This window comes from Salmo salar, chromosome 12 (assembly GCF_965601325.2).
Source record: "Salmo salar chromosome 12, fSalSal1, whole genome shotgun sequence".
Taxonomy (NCBI): Eukaryota; Metazoa; Chordata; class Actinopteri; order Salmoniformes; family Salmonidae; genus Salmo; species Salmo salar.
This window is the reverse complement of record NC_138302.1, coordinates 91,467,987-91,487,828: the sequence shown is the minus strand read 5'-3', so window position 1 is coordinate 91,487,828 and position 19,842 is coordinate 91,467,987. Positions and strand designations below refer to the sequence as shown.

At 44.0% G+C, this 19,842-nt stretch overlaps 1 protein-coding gene across 1 annotated transcript in view; it reads right to left on the bottom strand.

Moving 5' to 3' along the window:
* Positions 1 to 2,242: 2,242 nt before the first annotated feature.
* LOC106566048 (CTTNBP2 N-terminal-like protein) overlaps positions 2,243 to 19,842 on the bottom strand; it is a 44,394-nt gene continuing 26,794 nt past the window's right edge. The window contains exons 3-5 of the mRNA XM_014133855.3: positions 8,167 to 8,400; positions 7,398 to 7,505; positions 2,243 to 7,307 (exon numbers count right to left, since the gene is read on the bottom strand). Coding sequence (XP_013989330.1) covers positions 6,015 to 7,307; positions 7,398 to 7,505; positions 8,167 to 8,400 — 1,635 coding nt within the window. The 3' untranslated portion in view covers positions 2,243 to 6,014. The remainder of the gene's footprint in view (positions 7,308 to 7,397; positions 7,506 to 8,166; positions 8,401 to 19,842) is intronic.

The window sequence follows — 19,842 nt, the reverse complement described above, 5'->3', positions numbered from 1 at the left end:
ACAGCTACTGGCTAAGCTTGAAGTGTTTGTCCTTCCTTTGGTTACGTCACAGCCAGACCGAGGCTGCGGTGTCCTCATTACGTGTGACCCTGTCTTTCTTTACCTCCCGGACGGGCTGTAGATTTTACAGTGACAACTCTATAACAAATTGCTTTACAGGAAGCAGGTGATGGGCCACTGGGCCCCCTGTCTAGAACGCTCCAGCTGTGGAGTCTGAGCGCTCAGCACCATGCCACAATGCGACCATTCCTCCTATTCTGGGCCAGGCTCATGGTCCAGGCTAATTTTGGACGGGAGGACAGTGGCAGGGGAGAGACTGTGCCTGTCCCATCAGATGTCTGTCCTGGCCTGGATGACGACATAGCCAGCCTCTACCGCGTGTCACTTCCTTCGGCGTGTTAATAGATCTCCTCTTACAGGGTCGGGACAGTGCAAACAGTCACTCAGGATATTTTGTGGTTGGAGGTCTGTGAAGGGGTTGTAAATTCTATCTGTAAATCACAATGGCTAATGTGTTCACCTTGACCTCTCTGGCATGAATATTGTTCACACCTTGTCCAACATACCTACCGGTAGTTGAGGATGATATCATATCACATCCTACTAACTACACCATGTCTTATTACTGTACCTTGCTACAGTACATCCCTTGGCTCTCTCATGCTGTACCACAACGATTTACAGCATAGTCTGTTGTAGAACCTCCTGGTTGTGGTGATAACAGACATAGTGCTATTCTAGTGCTATTTCTACTTAAAGAACCACTTTCTTTTCTAAGAAAAAGTGCTTCATTAGCAAACTAGTCTTAGAGGACAGTAAAATGCATCTAGGTCAAGTGATAGGCTGGCATCAGACATGGGAGCTTAGTCTGCCTCCGCTCTGGCCTTCAGCTGCCCTCAGCCCGGGCCGGCAGATAGGACCTGCCTGAGCCCTAGCCTGTCACAGCAGCTCAGATGTGGCCACTCACAGCTCATCATCCAGGGACTGTGTTTACTGAGAGAGCTTTGCTGGAGGCCAGACATGTCTGTGTTGGCCTCGCAATGCGGCCCTGCTGTCCCACACAGGAATGTTAATGAGGTGAGTGGAGCAGGGGAGGTGACCCGCTCTGTTCCCATGCAGGCAGGAGAGGAGAGGAGGAACCGCCTGTCTGCTGAGAAACGGGTCTGCTACCCCGGTCGGTTGGTCAGTGCATGCTGACCTGCTCCACACTTCATAAGGTCACTCACTCTGAAATGACTTAACTTTGGCTTCAGATACCGGGCCATAGTAAGGCACATGTTGGACCATATAGGAGACATGTTGAATATGAGCAACGGAGCGCTGGGTTACTAATGGACTGACTTTGGATGAGACAGAAATTGTATACATCTACTTCACTGTAACATTTCAAACCACAGATTGTATGAAACAAGTTTACACTACAAGTTTACACAACAAAATTACACTATTTCAATTGAAAAGTTTGTGGTCATACTCAAATCCTTAAAAAACGTAGGTGCTGGGCTAATAAAGAATACATGTGAAGAACAGAAAAGATTCACCGCTTGAATTGGGAGCATAAACAGTGTAGAGGCCTTCCTGTTCTTTATTTTATTTGCAATTTCACAACAGCTGGTGGCTGCCTTTGTGCTACTCTTGATTTTGTCATCACCCAAAAGACGAACACATACCAGAAGAATACAACATGAATGTTTTGGGTTGAAGCATCAGTGCCTTATTCATGGGAAAGTTGTAAGTGGTGTGGTAATTACAACTTTACATATTTTATTTTCATTTAATCTTTATTTAACTTTAACCAGAGCTGTTAAGTCCAATCCTTTTCTGTTGGCTGTGATTAGAGCGAGCGCCATTCATTGTGTGTGTAGTAGAGGTGTGTGTACACAGTGATTTTCCAGTGTTATCTGCTGGCTGGGGGCTTTATACCAGAGACAGCGAGAGTGAGTACCTTTGCCTGCTACGTAATGAAACAGTGACACCTGCTGGATAGGGCCACAATCAGTGGGATTCAAAAGAGGAACAATTTCAATTGCATGCATTTCCTTGATTGTTCACCTTCTCTCTCCTCACCTCCTTCTCAAAATCCATTGGATCAGAAGGTTAGAGTTCCCGCCCCTATGACTTTCTCAGCCAATGGGTTTTGTGAATGACACGAGGAGAGAGGACGCAAGGAATCAAGGAAATACAATTGAGATTCTCTCATAGACCAGAAGAAAGCAATGGACAACCAGTAAAAACAGGAAAGCATGGTCAGATCCTTTAATGTGCGTTGGAAACTACCAGACCAGGGTTATTGATCAATAGATATATAAATAGATACAGTGAGGGCGAGGAAGTGAGCGGTCTCATTTTATATCCATCATGGATAATACTGTAACAAATCATATGATTAGCATGGTATAAAAAAAAACATCATAATCATATGCATGGAAGTTTAAAAGGTTATGCAATGCAGTACAATACATAATAATTTGAGTACTGTAAAATAGAATTGTGCTGTGAATTGCGCTGTGTATACATACACTACATGGCCAAAAGCACCTGCTTGTTGAACATGTCATTCCAAAATCATGGGCATTAATATGGAGTTGGTCCCCCCTTTGCTGCTGTAACAGCCTCCTCCACTCTTCTGGGAAGGCTTTCCACTAGATGAGGGGACTTGCTTCGATTCAGTCACAAGAGCATTAGTGAGGTCGGGCACTGATGTTGGGCGATTAGGCCTGGCTCGCAGTCGGCTTTCCAATTAATCCCAAAGGTGTTTGATGGGGTTGAGGTCAGGGCTCTGTGCAGACCAGTCAAGTTCTTCCACACCGATCTTGACAAACAATTTCTGTACAGACCTCGCTTTGTGCACAGGGGCACTGTCATGCTGAAACAGGAAAGGGCCTTCTCCAAACTGTTGCCACAAAGTTGGAAGCACAGAATTATCTAGAATGTCATTGTATGCTGTAGCGTTAAGATTTCCCTTCACTGGAACTAAGGGGCCAAGCTCAAACCATGAAAAACAGCCCCAGACCATTATTCCTCTTCCACCAAACTTTACAGTTGGCACTATGCATTGGGGCAGGTATTGTTCTCCTGGCATCCGCCAAACCCAGATTCATCTGTCGGACTGCCAGATGGTGAAGCGTGATCCATCACTCCAGAGAATGCGTTTCCACTGCTCCAGAGTCCAATGGCGGTGAGCTTTACACCACTCCAGCCGACGCTTGGCATTGCGCATGGTGATCTTAGGCTTGTTTGCGGCTGCTCAGCTATGGAAACCCATTTCATGAAGCTCCCGACGAACAGTTATTGTGCTGACGTTGCTTCCAGAGGCAGTTTGGAACTCGGTAGTGAGTGTTGCAACCGAGGACAGACGATTCTTACGCCTGTCAGCAACGGGTGTGGCTGAAATAGCCAAATCCACTAATTTGAAGGGGTGTCCACATACTTTTATATTTACAGTGTATATATCCACACTGAGGTTGGAATAATACTGTGCAATTGTGAAAATTCGGATAATGCCCTTTTAGTGTAAGAGCTGTTTTAGAAGACTGCCTGAAATGTCAGCTTGTTTTGCATGGGTTCGGTTTTGGACTGCCTGGCGACATCACCAGGCGGAATAATTAATAGACCAACAACAACGAGAGTTTGTCCTCTCTGCCAATAGCTAGTTTTCAGGTTACATGTCCCTCCCATTAGGCTAGTCCAATTAGGCCGCTCACTCAGACCACTCCCAGACAGTCCTTGTAAAATTATTGCTTGAGAAATAGCTTTTTGCTAAGAAGCAATTTTTTGTTTCTCTTTGAACATTTTAATTGAAAACAATCACAGTAAGGTACTTAAATGTCACCCAGTAATTCATTGATATTGAGATAAAAATGTCTGCATTGGACCTTTAAGATCATATTCAATGAAATGAACAGCAAATGCAAGCAGAAATCATTAAGTGACGATAATACAATATATTACATTTTTATGATGTATAATACTTTGATATTTTCCTCCACAACTACCCCCTCATCATTGCTAGAATAGCTATGGGGTAAATAACACACATTATAGTACAGTAAATTCTATGTAATACTATAACTATAATATAATACTTGATTGTCTTACTAAACCATGCAGCAGTGCTGATTACCAGTCCTGACAGTCAAGTGATATACTAAGGTAACATTTAATGCTGATGTACCATATAAAAACCAAATTAACCATTGGTATGAGAGAATATATATATATATATATATTTTATAGTAATAACTATACACATAATACATTATATTAATAATAATACTGTATACATTATACATATTGTCAACTGATCAAGACTTGAAGATACAGAATGTTGAAATCATGTGCCACGTTAGGAAATATAACGTGTTTATAAGCCGCCCAGTTTCATTGTTAAACTCTGAAGTTCAGGATAAACTCTCTTATTTGATTCAGTATTTCCAGAACAACAAAGTACGCTAAATCCAAATCCTGATTTAGAGATATGCATATTAACTAACTCAATTTCAGATGCTTTATTATAAGCAGTGTTGGACTCAATTCAGAATGTAATTGAGAATGTCTCATAAATTCCAATACAATTACTGAATTTGAATTGAAGTAGTAAACAGGATACAGAATTTCAATTTTAATTTGAATGAAAGGAAATAGAATTGAATTCAGGGAAATTCAATGCAATTCAAATGCCTATTCTATATTGGGTGTAGTCTATACAAATATACTGTACATCTTGTACATTAAACATGCCATTATATACATGAATATAAAATATTATTGAAACAATGGATTTTCAGGACAAATTGTATTTCATTAATCACTTAAATGTTGTTAAGTATTGAGAAAATACATTTCCCAGAATGCATTAGTTTATCCATCAAGTTGACCCTGAGGCCTTCAAAAAGAAGCCAAACAAATGAAATGCTTGGTGTAAATATAATTGGCTATTCTAAGCACAGAGGTGAAGAAGGTATATGAACACTGTTTCCAGAGAAAAGTGATATATTATTTGGTATCTGGAAATGTGACCTGTCAGATTCAATGAAACTTTCATGTTCTATGACTGAGTGGAATTTCTTTTAATTGTACTGAATTAAATTCCACTTCCTGTCACTCCCTTAAATTCTACATCTTATGGGGTATGGCCAATTAAATTTCAATTTCAACTCATGAGTTGAATGGGAGTCAATTCCAACATTCTGAATTAACCCCAACCCTGATTAGAAGTAGTGCAGAGAGAGGTTTGATTGTCCCATGACTGGACGCAGCAACTGACATGCATTTTGCCTGTTTTTCACCATTTTACTGAATAAACTTATGCTATTATTATTATTATTATTTTATTTATTACGATTCAGAAAGCAAAAAATGGATACGTACAAATATATCTACAGTGAGTGTACAAAACATTAGGAACACCTGCTTGTTCCATGACATAGACTGACCAGGTGAATCCATGTTAAAGCTATGATCCCTTATTGATGTCACTTGTTAAATTCACTTTAATTAGTGTACATGAAGGGGAGGAGACAAGTTAAAGAAGGATGTTTTAGCCTTGAGACAATTGAGACATGGACAAGGTGAATGGGCAAGACAAAAGTTTTAAGTGCCTTTGAACGGGGTACAAGAACTGCAACACTGCTGGGTTTTTCACGCTCAAACGTTTCCCGTGTGTATCAAGAATGGTCCAAAAGACATCCAGCCAACTTGACACAACTGTGGGAAGCATTGGAGCCAACATGGCCAGCATCCCTGTGGAACGCTTTCGACACCTTGTAGAGTCCATGTCCCAACAAATTGAGGCGGTTCTGAGGGCTAAAAGGGGGTGCAACGCAATATTAGGAAGGTGTTCCTAATGTTTTGTCAACTCAGTGTATAGTGCTATAGAAGAATGAAATGGACCGCATGTAAAAAATTCCAATAAATACATTTAACTTGACAGTGTTTTGGAGCGTCTCTCTGCATACAAAGGTGTGAGCAGTATAAAAGAACACAGCGCTAGTAGCACCCAGTAGCAGGCTAGACTAGCTGGTGGAGGACACCACCATATCCAGCTCTTTAACATTCTCCTGGCTGCTGGTGAGGCCACAGCTTCCTGACAGCTCAGGGAAGTGGTTGGCTCTGGTACCAGGGATGGGCGACGCTGGAGACTGGGCCAGGCCAGGCTTCTTAGGGGGGATGGGGGGCGGGTTGCCCCTCTCTGCTCGGGGGATGGTAGGTGAGCGGACCCCCAGAGGCAGAGCAGCACCAGAGGCCCTGGGGATGACTGGGGAGGAGGGGGCCAGGGCCAGGTTACGGTAGTCAGTGCCAAAGGGAGAGCTGTTGGGTGGTGGAGGTTTGGCCCCCTGCTGGACTGTAAAGCGGGACAGGACCTGGGTGACGGTGCTGCGGGCCAGCTGCTTGGCCGGGCTGTGGACAGGGACAGAGACAGGCTCAGGGGATGGGCTGGGGGTTGGGGACAGGTCTCTGGGGGAGTGAGGCAGGCTACCACCCCCTCCTCCACCCTGCTGCTGCTGCTGCTGTTGCTGCTCTGGGTCAGTGTGGCCCTGAAACTTGTGGCGAGCAGCATGGAAGCGATGGTTGATGCCTACCTGGTAGGAGGACTGGTAGCTGGGGCTGGTGGCCAGCTGAGGAGAGGAGCAGGGGGAGGAGGTGACAGAGGAGGGCCCCGTCCTGCAGGGGGATAGAATTTTGGTCAGGAGGGCAGGGGACCCCTGGACAGAGCTGCTGTTCTCACTGCAGTTGTCCTGGCCCAATCTGTCTGGAAGGGCTGGCACCTGCTCCTCCCTGGGGCAGTCATGGTGCCCGTTGACTTTAGGTTCCTCAGTCTCGTCCCGTTCTGCCTGGCTGGGGTGTGGAGGTGGTGGTGGTGACCCTCCACTGGTGTCCACAGGATATTCTCTCCTCTCCTCCTCAGCTCCGCTCTCTTCCTGCAGCTCTCTCTTCAGGGCCTCCACCTGCTCCTGCAGCTGGCAGCACTGGGCCTCCTCTTTCTTGAGCCGGGAGCGGAGCTGCTCCCTCTCCGTATCGAACTCAGCCAGCTGCTCCTCCACCCTGGCCTCCATCTGCAGGGCCCTCCTCCTCTCCTCCTGCAGCTCAGCCCTCAGGGCAAGGACTTCCCCCTGCTCCTTCTCCAGCCTACGGCCTGCCTCAGCCAGGCGGTGGCCCTCCTCCAGTGCCCGCTGGCTGGCCCACTTGCACTCCTTGGCCAGGGCAGAGGAGAGCTGCTTGTGCTGCACCCGCTCCTCCTCCAGCTGCTCCAGGACCTTCTTCTGTTCCTTCTCCAGACGACACAACTGGCCTCGCTCAAACTCCAGCTAAAGGCACAGAATAGAATAGGTTACAACGGATAAAAACTAAATAGCCCATAGCAGTTACCATCACTCAGATATTGATGTTAACTCTACCTGTTGCAACAGGCGTTCCCTCTCCTTTTCCAGGATGCAAGTGACATCATCGCCCTCGGCTGTGTCCTCTGCATGCCTTCTCCTCTCTTCCTCAAGATCTGCAATGGCCTGACACAACCCCAGGGGGGAGACAGAGACACAGAAATGATCAGCGCTCAGGGTAGGATATTCTGCTCACTAAATACTTCCCTGAGTTAAGGTGGAAAATAACCCCTCCTGATTAGTTATGCTTTGGTAGCCAGCTAGTTTATCTTTAATCTAATCAAGAGTGGAGGGGTTGGCATCTAAACCCCAGTCTCATCCCCAGTCTCAACCCCAGTCCCAGCTGCAGCCCCAGCTCCAGTCCCAACCCCAGTCCCAGCTGCAGCCCCAGCTCCAGTCCCAACCCCAGTCCCAGCTGCAGCCCCAGCTCCAGTCCCAACCCCAGTCCCAGCTGCAGCCCCAGCCCCAGCTCCAGTCCCAACCCCAGTCCCAGCTGCAGCTCCAGTCCCAACCCCAGTCCCAGCTCCAGTCCCAACCCCAGCCCCAGCTCCAGTCCCAACCCCAGCCCCAGCTCCAGTCCCAACCCCAGTCCCAACCCCAGCCCCAGCTCCAGTCCCAACCCCAGCCCCAGCTCCAGTCCCAACCCCAGCTCCAGCCCCAGCTCCAGTCCCAACCCCAGCTCCAGTCCCAACCCCAGCTCCAGCCCCAGCTCCAGTCCCAACCCCAGTCCCAGCCCCAGCTCCAGTCCCAGCCCCAGCTCCAGCCAATGCACCAGCGCCAGACCTACCTTCCTGTGCCTGCTCTCAGCTGCAGCTAGTTGGGCCAGCATCTTCTCCTGCATCTTCCTGCAGTGGGTGACCACCAGCTTGAGTACAGCCAGGGGGCTGGAGCATGCTGCAGCCTGGTGGAACCCAGAGCTCTGCCCTCCCAAGGCATCGCTGTCCCTCTGCAGAGCCAGGAACGGGTCGCTCAGGTTGTACTTCCCATACCGCTCTTCCACGTAGGTGTCTCTGTGCTGGGCCTGAGGAAGCAGAGGAGGGTTGAGAGACACTGGTGTAGACTGTATGTTTGTCAACATGGGCTATATGGTGTAGACTGTATGTTAGTCAACATGGGCTATATGGTGTAGACTGTATGTTAGTCAACATGGGCTATATGGTGTAAACTGTATGTGTGTCAACATGGGCTATATGGTGTAGACTGTATGTGTGTCAACATGGGCTATATGGTGTAGACTGTATGTGTGTCAACATGGGCTATATGGTGTAGACTGTATGTTAGTCAACATGGGCTATATGGTGTAGACTGTATGTTAGTCAACATGCGCTATATGGTGTAGACTGTATGTGTCAACATGGGCTATATGGTGTAGACTGTATGTTAGTCAACATGGGCTATATGGTGTAGACTGTATGTGTGTCAACATGGGCTATATGGTGCAGACTGTATGTGTCAACATGGGCTATATGGTGTAGACTGTATGTGTCAACATGGGCTATATGGTGTAGACTGTGTGTCAACATGGGCTATATGGGGTAGACTGTATGTGTCAACATGGGCTATATGGTGTAGACTGTATGTTAGTCAACATGGGCTATATGGTGTAGACTGTATGTTAGTCAACATGGGCTATATGGTGTAGACTGTATGTGTGTCAACATGGGCTATATGGTGTAGACTGTATGTTAGTCAACATGGGCTATATGGTGTAGACTGTATGTGTCAACATGGGCTATGTGGTGTAGACTGTTTGTGTGTCAACATGGGCTATATGGTGTAGACTGTATATGTCAACATGGGCTATATGATGTAGACTGTTTGTGTGTCAACATGGGCTATATGGTGTAGACTATGTTAGTCAACATGGGCTATGTGGTGTAGACTGTATATGTCAACATGGGCTATATGATGTAGACTGTTTGTGTGTCAACATGGGCTATATGGTGTAGACTGTATGTTAGTCAACATGGGCTATATGGTGTAGACTGTATGTTAGTCAACATGGGCTATATGGTGTAGACTGTATGTTAGTCAACATGGGCTATATGGTGTAGACTGTATGTGTGTCAACATGGGCTATGTGGTGTAGACTGTATGTGTGTCAACATGGGCTATATGGTGTAGACTGTATGTGTGTCAACATGGGCTATATGGTGTAGACTGTATGTTAGTCAACATGGGCCATATGATGTAGACTGTATGTTAGTCAACATGGGCTATATGGTGTAGACTGTATGTTAGTCAACATGGGCTATATGGTGTAGACTGTATGTTAGTCAACATGGGCTATATGGTGTAGACTGTATGTTAGTCAACATGGGCTATATGGTGTAGACTGTATGTGTGTCAACATGGGCTATATGGTGTAGACTGTATGTGTAGTCAACATGGGCTATATGGTGTAGACTGTATGTTAGTCAACATGGGCTATATGGTGTAGACTGTAAGTGTGTCAACATGGGCTATATGGTGTAGACTGTATGTTAGTCAACATGGGCTATATGGTGTAGACTGTATGTGTGTCAACATGGGCTATATGGTGTAGACTGTATGTTAGTCAACATGGGCTATGTGGTGTAGACTGTATGTTAGTCAACATGGGCTATGTGGTGTAGACTGTATGTGTCAACATGGGCTATGTGGTGTAGACTGTTTGTGTGTCAACATGGGCTATATGGTGTAGACTGTATGTTAGTCAACATGGGCTATATGGTGTAGACTGTATGTTAGTCAACATGGGCTATATGGTGTAGACTGTATGTTAGTCAACATGGGCTATATGGTGTAGACTGTATGTGTGTCAACATGGGCTATGTGGTGTAGACTGTATGTGTGTCAACATGGGCTATATGGTGTAGACTGTATGTGTGTCAACATGGGCTATATGGTGTAGACTGTATGTTAGTCAACATGGGCTATATGATGTAGACTGTATGTGTCAACATGGGCTATATGGTGTAGACTGTATGTTAGTCAACATGGGCTATATGGTGTAGACTGTATGTTAGTCAACATGGGCTATATGGTGTAGACTGTATGTTAGTCAACATGCGCTATATGGTGTAGACTGTATGTGTCAACATGGGCTATATGGTGTAGACTGTATGTTAGTCAACATGGGCTATATGGTGTAGACTGTATGTTAGTCAACATGGGCTATATGGTGTAGACTGTAAGTGTGTCAACATGGGCTATATGGTGTAGACTGTATGTTAGTCAACATGGGCTATATGGTGTAGACTGTATGTGTGTCAACATGGGCTATATGGTGTAGACTGTATGTTAGTCAACATGGGCTATGTGGTGTAGACTGTATGTTAGTCAACATGGGCTATGTGGTGTAGACTGTATGTTAGTCAACATGGGCTATGTGGTGTAGACTGTATGTGTCACATGGGCTATGTGGTGTAGACTGTTTGTGTGTCACCATGGGCTATATGGTGTAGACTGTATGTTAGTCAACATGGGCTATATGGTGTAGACTGTATGTTAGTCAACATGCGCTATATGGTGTAGACTGTATGTTAGTCAACATGGGCTATATGGTGTAGACTGTATGTTAGACAACATGGGCTATATGGTGTAGACTGTATGTTAGTCAACATGGGCTATATGGTGTAGACTGTAAGTGTGTCAACATGGGCTATATGGTGTAGACTGTATGTTAGTCAACATGGGCTATATGGTGTAGACTGTATGTGTGTCAACATGGGCTATATGGTGTAGACTGTATGTTAGTCAACATGGGCTATGTGGTGTAGACTGTATGTTAGTCAACATGGGCTATGTGGTGTAGACTGTATGTGTCAACATGGGCTATGTGGTGTAGACTGTTTGTGTGTCAACATGGGCTATATGGTGTAGACTGTATGTTAGTCAACATGGGCTATATGGTGTAGACTGTATGTTAGTCAACATGGGCTATATGGTGTAGACTGTATGTTAGTCAACATGGGCTATATGGTGTAGACTGTATGTGTGTCAACATGGGCTATGTGGTGTAGACTGTATGTGTGTCAACATGGGCTATATGGTGTAGACTGTATGTGTGTCAACATGGGCTATATGGTGTAGACTGTATGTTAGTCAACATGGGCTATATGATGTAGACTGTATGTGTCAACATGGGCTATATGATGTAGACTGTATGTGTCAACATGGGCTATATGGTGTAGACTGTATGTTAGTCAACATGGGCTATATGATGTAGACTGTATGTGTCAACATGGGCTATATGGTGTAGACTGTATGTTAGTCAACATGGGCTATATGGTGTAGACTGTATGTTAGTCAACATGGGCTATATGGTGTAGACTGTATGTTAGTCAACATGCGCTATATGGTGTAGACTGTATGTGTCAACATGGGCTATATGGTGTAGACTGTATGTTAGTCAACATGGGCTATATGGTGTAGACTGTATGTTAGTCAACATGGGCTATATGGTGTAGACTGTAAGTGTGTCAACATGGGCTATATGGTGTAGACTGTATGTTAGTCAACATGGGCTATGTGGTGTAGACTGTATGTGTCAACATGGGCTATGTGGTGTAGACTGTTTGTGTGTCACCATGGGCTATATGGTGTAGACTGTATGTTAGTCAACATGGGCTATATGGTGTAGACTGTATGTGTGTCAACATGGGCTATATGGTGTAGACCGTATGTGTCAACATGGGCTATGTGGTGTAGACTGTTTGTGTGTCAACATGGGCTATATGGTGTAGACTGTATGTGTGTCAACATGGGCTATATGGTGTAGACTGTATGTTAGTCAACATCGGCTATATGGTGTAGACTGTATGTTAGTCAACATGGGCTATATGGTGTAGACTGTATGTTAGTCAACATGGGCTATATGGTGTAGACTGTATGTGTGTCAACATGGGCTATGTGGTGTAGACTGTATGTGTGTCAACATGGGCTATATGGTGTAGACTGTATGTGTGTCAACATGGGCTATATGGTGTAGACTGTATGTTAGTCAACATGGGCTATATGATGTAGACTGTATGTGTCAACATGGGCTATATGGTGTAGACTGTATGTTAGTCAACATGGGCTATATGGTGTAGACTGTATGTTAGTCAACATGGGCTATATGGTGTAGACTGTATGTTAGTCAACATGCGCTATATGGTGTAGACTGTATGTTAGTCAACATGGGCTATATGGTGTAGACTGTATGTTAGTCAACATGGGCTATATGGTGTAGACTGTAAGTGTGTCAACATGGGCTATATGGTGTAGACTGTAAGTGTGTCAACATGGGCTATATGGTGTAGACTGTATGTTAGTCAACATGGGCTATATGGTGTAGACTGTATGTGTGTCAACATGGGCTATATGGTGTAGACTATGTTAGTCAACATGGGCTATGTGGTGTAGACTGTATGTTAGTCAACATGGGCTATGTGGTGTAGACTGTATGTTAGTCAACATGGGCTATGTGGTGTAGACTGTATGTTAGTCAACATGGGCTATGTGGTGTAGACTGTATGTGTCAACATGGGCTATGTGGTGTAGACTGTTTGTGTGTCACCATGGGCTATATGGTGTAGACTGTATGTTAGTCAACATGGGCTATATGGTGTAGACTGTATGTTAGTCAACATGCCCTATATGGTGTAGACTGTATGTTAGTCAACATGGGCTATATGGTGTAGACTGTATGTTAGTCAACATGGGCTATATGGTGTAGACTGTATGTTAGTCAACATGGGATATATGGTGTAGACTGTAAGTGTGTCAACATGGGCTATATGGTGTAGACTGTATGTTAGTCAACATGGGCTATGTGGTGTAGACTGTATGTGTCAACATGGGCTATGTGGTGTAGACTGTTTGTGTGTCAACATGGGCTATATGGTGTAGACTGTATGTTAGTCAACATGGGCTATATGGTGTAGACTGTATGTTAGTCAACATGGGCTATATGGTGTAGACTGTATGTTAGTCAACATGGGCTATATGGTGTAGACTGTATGTGTGTCAACATGGGCTATGTGGTGTAGACTGTATGTGTGTCAACATGGGCTATATGGTGTAGACTGTATGTGTGTCAACATGGGCTATATGGTGTAGACTGTATGTTAGTCAACATGGGCTATATGATGTAGACTGTATGTGTCAACATGGGCTATATGATGTAGACTGTATGTGTCAACATGGGCTATATGGTGTAGACTGTATGTTAGTCAACATGGGCTATATGATGTAGACTGTATGTGTCAACATGGGCTATATGGTGTAGACTGTATGTTAGTCAACATGGGCTATATGGTGTAGACTGTATGTTAGTCAACATGGGCTATATGGTGTAGACTGTATGTTAGTCAACATGCGCTATATGGTGTAGACTGTATGTGTCAACATGGGCTATATGGTGTAGACTGTATGTTAGTCAACATGGGCTATATGGTGTAGACTGTATGTTAGTCAACATGGGCTATATGGTGTAGACTGTAAGTGTGTCAACATGGGCTATATGGTGTAGACTGTATGTTAGTCAACATGGGCTATATGGTGTAGACTGTATGTGTGTCAACATGGGCTATATGGTGTAGACTGTATGTTAGTCAACATGGGCTATGTGGTGTAGACTGTATGTTAGTCAACATGGGCTATGTGGTGTAGACTGTATGTGTCAACATGGGCTATGTGGTGTAGACTGTTTGTGTGTCACCATGGGCTATATGGTGTAGACTGTATGTTAGTCAACATGGGCTATATGGTGTAGACTGTATGTGTGTCAACATGGGCTATATGGTGTAGACCGTATGTGTCAACATGGGCTATGTGGTGTAGACTGTTTGTGTGTCAACATGGGCTATATGGTGTAGACCGTATGTGGTCAACATGGGCTATGTGGTGTAGACTGTTTGTGTGTCAACATGGGCTATATGGTGTAGACTGTATGTGTGTCAACATGGGCTATATGGTGTAGACTGTATGTTAGTCAACATGGGCTATATGGTGTAGACTGTATGTTAGTCAACATGGGCTATATGGTGTAGACTGTATGTGTGTCAACATGGGCTATATGGTGTAGACTGTATGTGTGTCAACATGGGCTATATGGTGTAGACTGTATGTTAGTCAACATGGGCTATATGGTGTAGACTGTATGGTAGTCAACCTGGGCTATATGGTGTAGACTGTATGTGTCAACATGGGCTATATGGTGTAGACTGTATGTGTCAACATGGGCTATATGGTGTAGACTGTATGTTAGTCAACATGGGCTATATGGTGTAGACTGTATGTTAGTCAACATGGGCTATATGGTGTAGACTGTATGTGTGTCAACATGGGCTATATGGTGTAGATTGTATGTGTGTCAACATGGGCTATATGGTGTAGACTGTATGTGTGTCAACATGGGCTATATGGTGTAGACTGTATGTGTGTCAACATGGGCTATATGGTGTAGACTGTATGTGTCAACATGGGCTATATGGTGTAGACTGTATGTTAGTCAACATGGCTACATGGTGTAGACTGTATGTGTGTCAACATGGGCTATATGGTGTAGACTGTATGTTAGTCAACATCGGCTATATGGTGTAGACTGTATGTTAGTCAACATGGGCTATATGGTGTAGACTGTATGTGTGTCAACATGGGCTATATGGTGTAGACTGTATGTGTGTCAACATGGGCTATATGGTGTAGACTGTATGTTAGTCAACATGGGCTATATGGTGAAGACTGTATGGTAGTCAACCTTGGCTATATGGTGTAGACTGTATGTGTCAACATGGGCTATATGGTGTAGACTGTATGTGTCAACATGGGCTATATGGTGTAGACTGTATGTTAGTCAACATGGGCTATATGGTGTAGACTGTATGTTAGTCAACATGGGCTATATGGTGTAGATTGTATGTGTGTCAACATGGGCTATATGGTGTAGATTGTATGTGTGTCAACATGGGCTATATGGTGTAGACTGTATGTGTGTCAACATGGGCTATATGGTGTAGACTGTATGTGTGTCAACATGGGCTATATGGTGTAGACTGTATGTGTCAACATGGGCTATATGGTGTAGACTGTATGTTAGTCAACATGGCTACATGGTGTAGACTGTATGTTAGTCAACATGGGCTATATGGTGTAGACTATATGTTAGTCAACATGGGCTATATGGTGTAGACTGTATGTTAGTCAACATGGGCTATATGGTGTAGACTGTATGTTAGTCAACATGGGCTATATGGTGTAGACTGTATGTTAGTCAACATGGGCTATATGGTGTAGACTGTATGTTAGTCAACATGGGCTATATGGTGTAGACCGTATGTTAGTCAACATGGGCTATATGGTGTAGACCGTATGTGTGTCAACATGGGCTATATGGTGTAGACCGTATGTGTGTCAACATGGGCTATATGGTGTAGACTGTATGTGTCAACATGGGCTATATGGTGTAGACTGTATGTTAGTCAACATGGGCTATATGGTGTAGACTGTATGTTAGTCAACATGGGCTATATGGTGTAGACTGTATGTGAGTCAACATGGGCTATATGGTGTAGACTGTATGTGAGTCAACATGGGCTATATGGTGTAGACTGTTTGTGCGTCAACATGGGCTATACGGTGTAGACTGTATGTTAGTCAACATGGGCTATACGGTGTAGACTGTATGTTAGTCAACATGGGCTATATGGTGTAGACTGTATGTTAGTCAACATGGGCTATATGGTGTAGACTGTAAGTGTGTCAACATGGGCTATATGGTGTAGACTGTAAGTGTGTCAAAATGGGCTATATGGTGTAGACTGTAAGTGTGTCAACATGGGCTATATGGTGTAGACTGTATGTTAGTCAACATGGGCTATATGTTGTAGACTGTATGTTAGTCAACATGGGCTATATGTTGTAGACTGTATGTTAGTCAACATGGGCTATATGGTGTAGACTGTATGTTAGTCAACATGGGCTATATGGTGTAGACTGTATGTGTGTCAACATGGGCTATATGGTGTAGACTGTATGTGTGTCAACATGGGCTATATGGTGTAGACTGTATGTTAGTCAACATGGGCTATATGGTGTAGACTGTATGTGTAGTCAACATGGGCTATATGGTGTAGACTGTATGTGTGTCAACATGGGCTATATGGTGTAGACTGTATGTGTGTCAACATGGGCTATATGGTGTAGACTGTATGTGTGTCAACATGGGCTATATGGTGTAGACTATGTTAGTCAACATGGGCTATATGGTGTAGACTGTATGTGTCAACATGGGCTATGTGGTGTAGACTGTTTGTGTGTCACCATGGGCTATATGGTGTAGACTGTATGTTAGTCAACATGGGCTATATGGTGTAGACTGTATGTGTGTCAACATGGGCTATATGGTGTAGACCGTATGTGTCAACATGGGCTATGTGGTGTAGACTGTTTGTGTGTCAACATGGGCTATATGGTGTAGACTGTATGTTGTCAACATGGGCTATATGGTGTAGACTGTATGTTAGTCAACATGGGCTATATGGTGTAGACTGTATGTTAGTCAACATGGGCTATATGGTGTAGACTGTATGTTAGTCAACATGGGCTATATGGTGTAGACTGTAGTGTGTCAACATGGGCTATATGGTGTAGACTGTATGTTAGTCAACATGGGCTATATGGTGTAGACTGTATGTGTCAACATGGGCTATATGGTGTAGACTGTATGTGTCAACATGGGCTATATGGTGTAGACTGTATGTTAGTCAACATGGGCTATATGGTGTAGACTGTATGTTAGTCAACATGGGCTATGTGGTGTAGACTGTATGTGTCAACATGGGCTATGTGGTGTAGACTGTTTGTGTGTCAACATGGGCTATATGGTGTAGACTGTATGTTAGTCAACATGGGCTATATGGTGTAGACTGTATGTTAGTCAACATGGGCTATATGGTGTAGACTGTATGTTAGTCAACATGGGCTATATGGTGTAGACTGTATGTGTGTCAACATGGGCTATATGGTGTAGACTGTATGTTAGTCAACATGGGCTATATGGTGTAGACTGTATGTTAGTCAACATGGGCTATATGGTGTAGACTGTATGTGTCAACATGGGCTATATGGTGTAGACTGTATGTTAGTCAACATGGGCTATATGATGTAGACTGTATGTGTCAACATGGGCTATATGGTGTAGACTGTATGTTAGTCAACATGGGCTATATGGTGTAGACTGTATGTGTGTCAACATGGGCTATATGGTGTAGACTGTATGTGTGTCAACATGGGCTATATGGTGTAGACTGTATGTGTGTCAACATGGGCTATATGGTGTAGACTGTATGTTAGTCAACATGGGCTATATGGTGTAGACTGTATGTGTGTCAACATGGGCTATATGGTGTAGACTGTATGTTAGTCAACATGGGCTATATGGTGTAGACTGTATGTTAGTCAACATGGGCTATATGGTGTAGACTGTATGTGTGTCAACATGGGCTATATGGTGTAGACTGTATGTGTGTCAACATGGGCTATATGGTGTAGACTGTATGTGTGTCAACATGGGCTATATGGTGTAGACTGTATGTTAGTCAACATGGGCTATATGGTGTAGACTGTATGTTAGTCAACATGGGCTATATGGTGTAGACTGTATGTTAGTCAACATGGGCTATATGGTGTAGACTGTATGTTAGTCAACATGGGCTATGTGGTGTAGACTGTATGTGTCAACATGGGCTATGTGGTGTAGACTGTATGTGTCAACATGGGCTATGTGGTGTAGACTGTTTGTGTGTCAACATGGGCTATATGGTGTAGACTGTATGTGTAGTCAACATGGGCTATATGGTGTAGACTGTATGTGTGTCAACATGGGCTATATGGTGTAGACCGTATGTGTCAACATGGGCTATGTGGTGTAGACTGTTTGTGTGTCAACATGGGCTATATGGTGTAGACTGTATGTGTGTCAACATGGGCTATATGGTGTAGACTGTATGTTAGTCAACATCGGCTATATGGTGTAGACTGTATGTTAGTCAACATGGGCTATATGGTGTAGACTGTATGTTAGTCAACACGGGCTATATGGTGTAGACTGTATGTTAGTCAACATGGGCTATGTGGTGTAGACTGTTTGTGTGTCAACATGGGCTATGTGGTGTAGACTGTATGTTAGTCAACATGGGCTATATGGTGTAGACTGTATGTTAGTCAACATGGGCTATATGGTGTAGACTGTATGTTAGTCAACATGGGCTATATGGTGTAGACTGTATGTTAGTCAACATGGGCTATATGGTGTAGACTGTATGTGTGTCAACATGGGCTATATGGTGTAGACTGTATGTTAGTCAACATGGGCTATATGGTGAAGACTGTATGGTAGTCAACCTTGGCTATATGGTGTAGACTGTATGTGTCAACATGGGCTATATGGTGTAGACTGTAAGTGTGTCAACATGGGCTATATGGTGTAGACTGTATGTGTCAACATGGGCTATATGGTGTAGACTGTATGTTAGTCAACATGGGCTATATGGTGTAGACTGTATGTTAGTCAACATGGGCTATATGGTGTAGACTGTATGTGTGTCAACATGGGCTATATGGTGTAGACTGTATGTGTGTCAACATGGGCTATATGGTGTAGACTGTATGTGTGTCAACATGGGCTATATGGTGTAGACTGTATGTGTCAACATGGGCTATATGGTGAAGACTATGTTAGTCAACATGGGCTATATGGTGTAGACTGTATGTTAGTCAACATGGGCTATATGGTGTAGACTGTATGTTAGTCAACATGGGCTATATGGTGTAGACTGTATGTTAGTCAACATGGGCTATATGGTGTAGACTGTATGTTAGTCAACATGGGCTATGTGGTGTAGACTGTTTGTGTGTCAACATGGGCTATATGGTGTAGACTGTATGTGTGTCAACATGGGCTATATGGTGTAGACTGTATGTGTGTCAACATGGGCTATATGGTGTAGACTGTATGTTAGTCAACATGGGCTATATGGTGTAGACTGTATGTGTGTCAACATGGGCTATATGGTGTAGACTGTATGTTAGTCAACATGGGCTATATGGTGTAGACTGTATGTGTCAACATGGGCTATATGGTGTAGACTGTATGTGTGTCAACATGGGCTATATGGTGTAGACTGTATGTGTGTCAACATGGGCTATATGGTGTAGACTGTAAGTGTGTCAACATGGGCTATATGGTGTAGACTGTATGTTAGTCAACATGGGCTATATGGTGTAGACTGTATGTTAGTCAACATGGGCTATATGGTGTAGACTGTATGTTAGTCAACATGGGCTATATGGTGTAGACTGTATGTGTGTCAACATGGGCTATATGGTGTAGACTGTATGTGTGTCAACATGGGCTATATGGTGTAGACTGTATGTGTGTCAACATGGGCTATATGGTGTAGACTGTATGTGTCAACATGGGCTATATGGTGTAGAC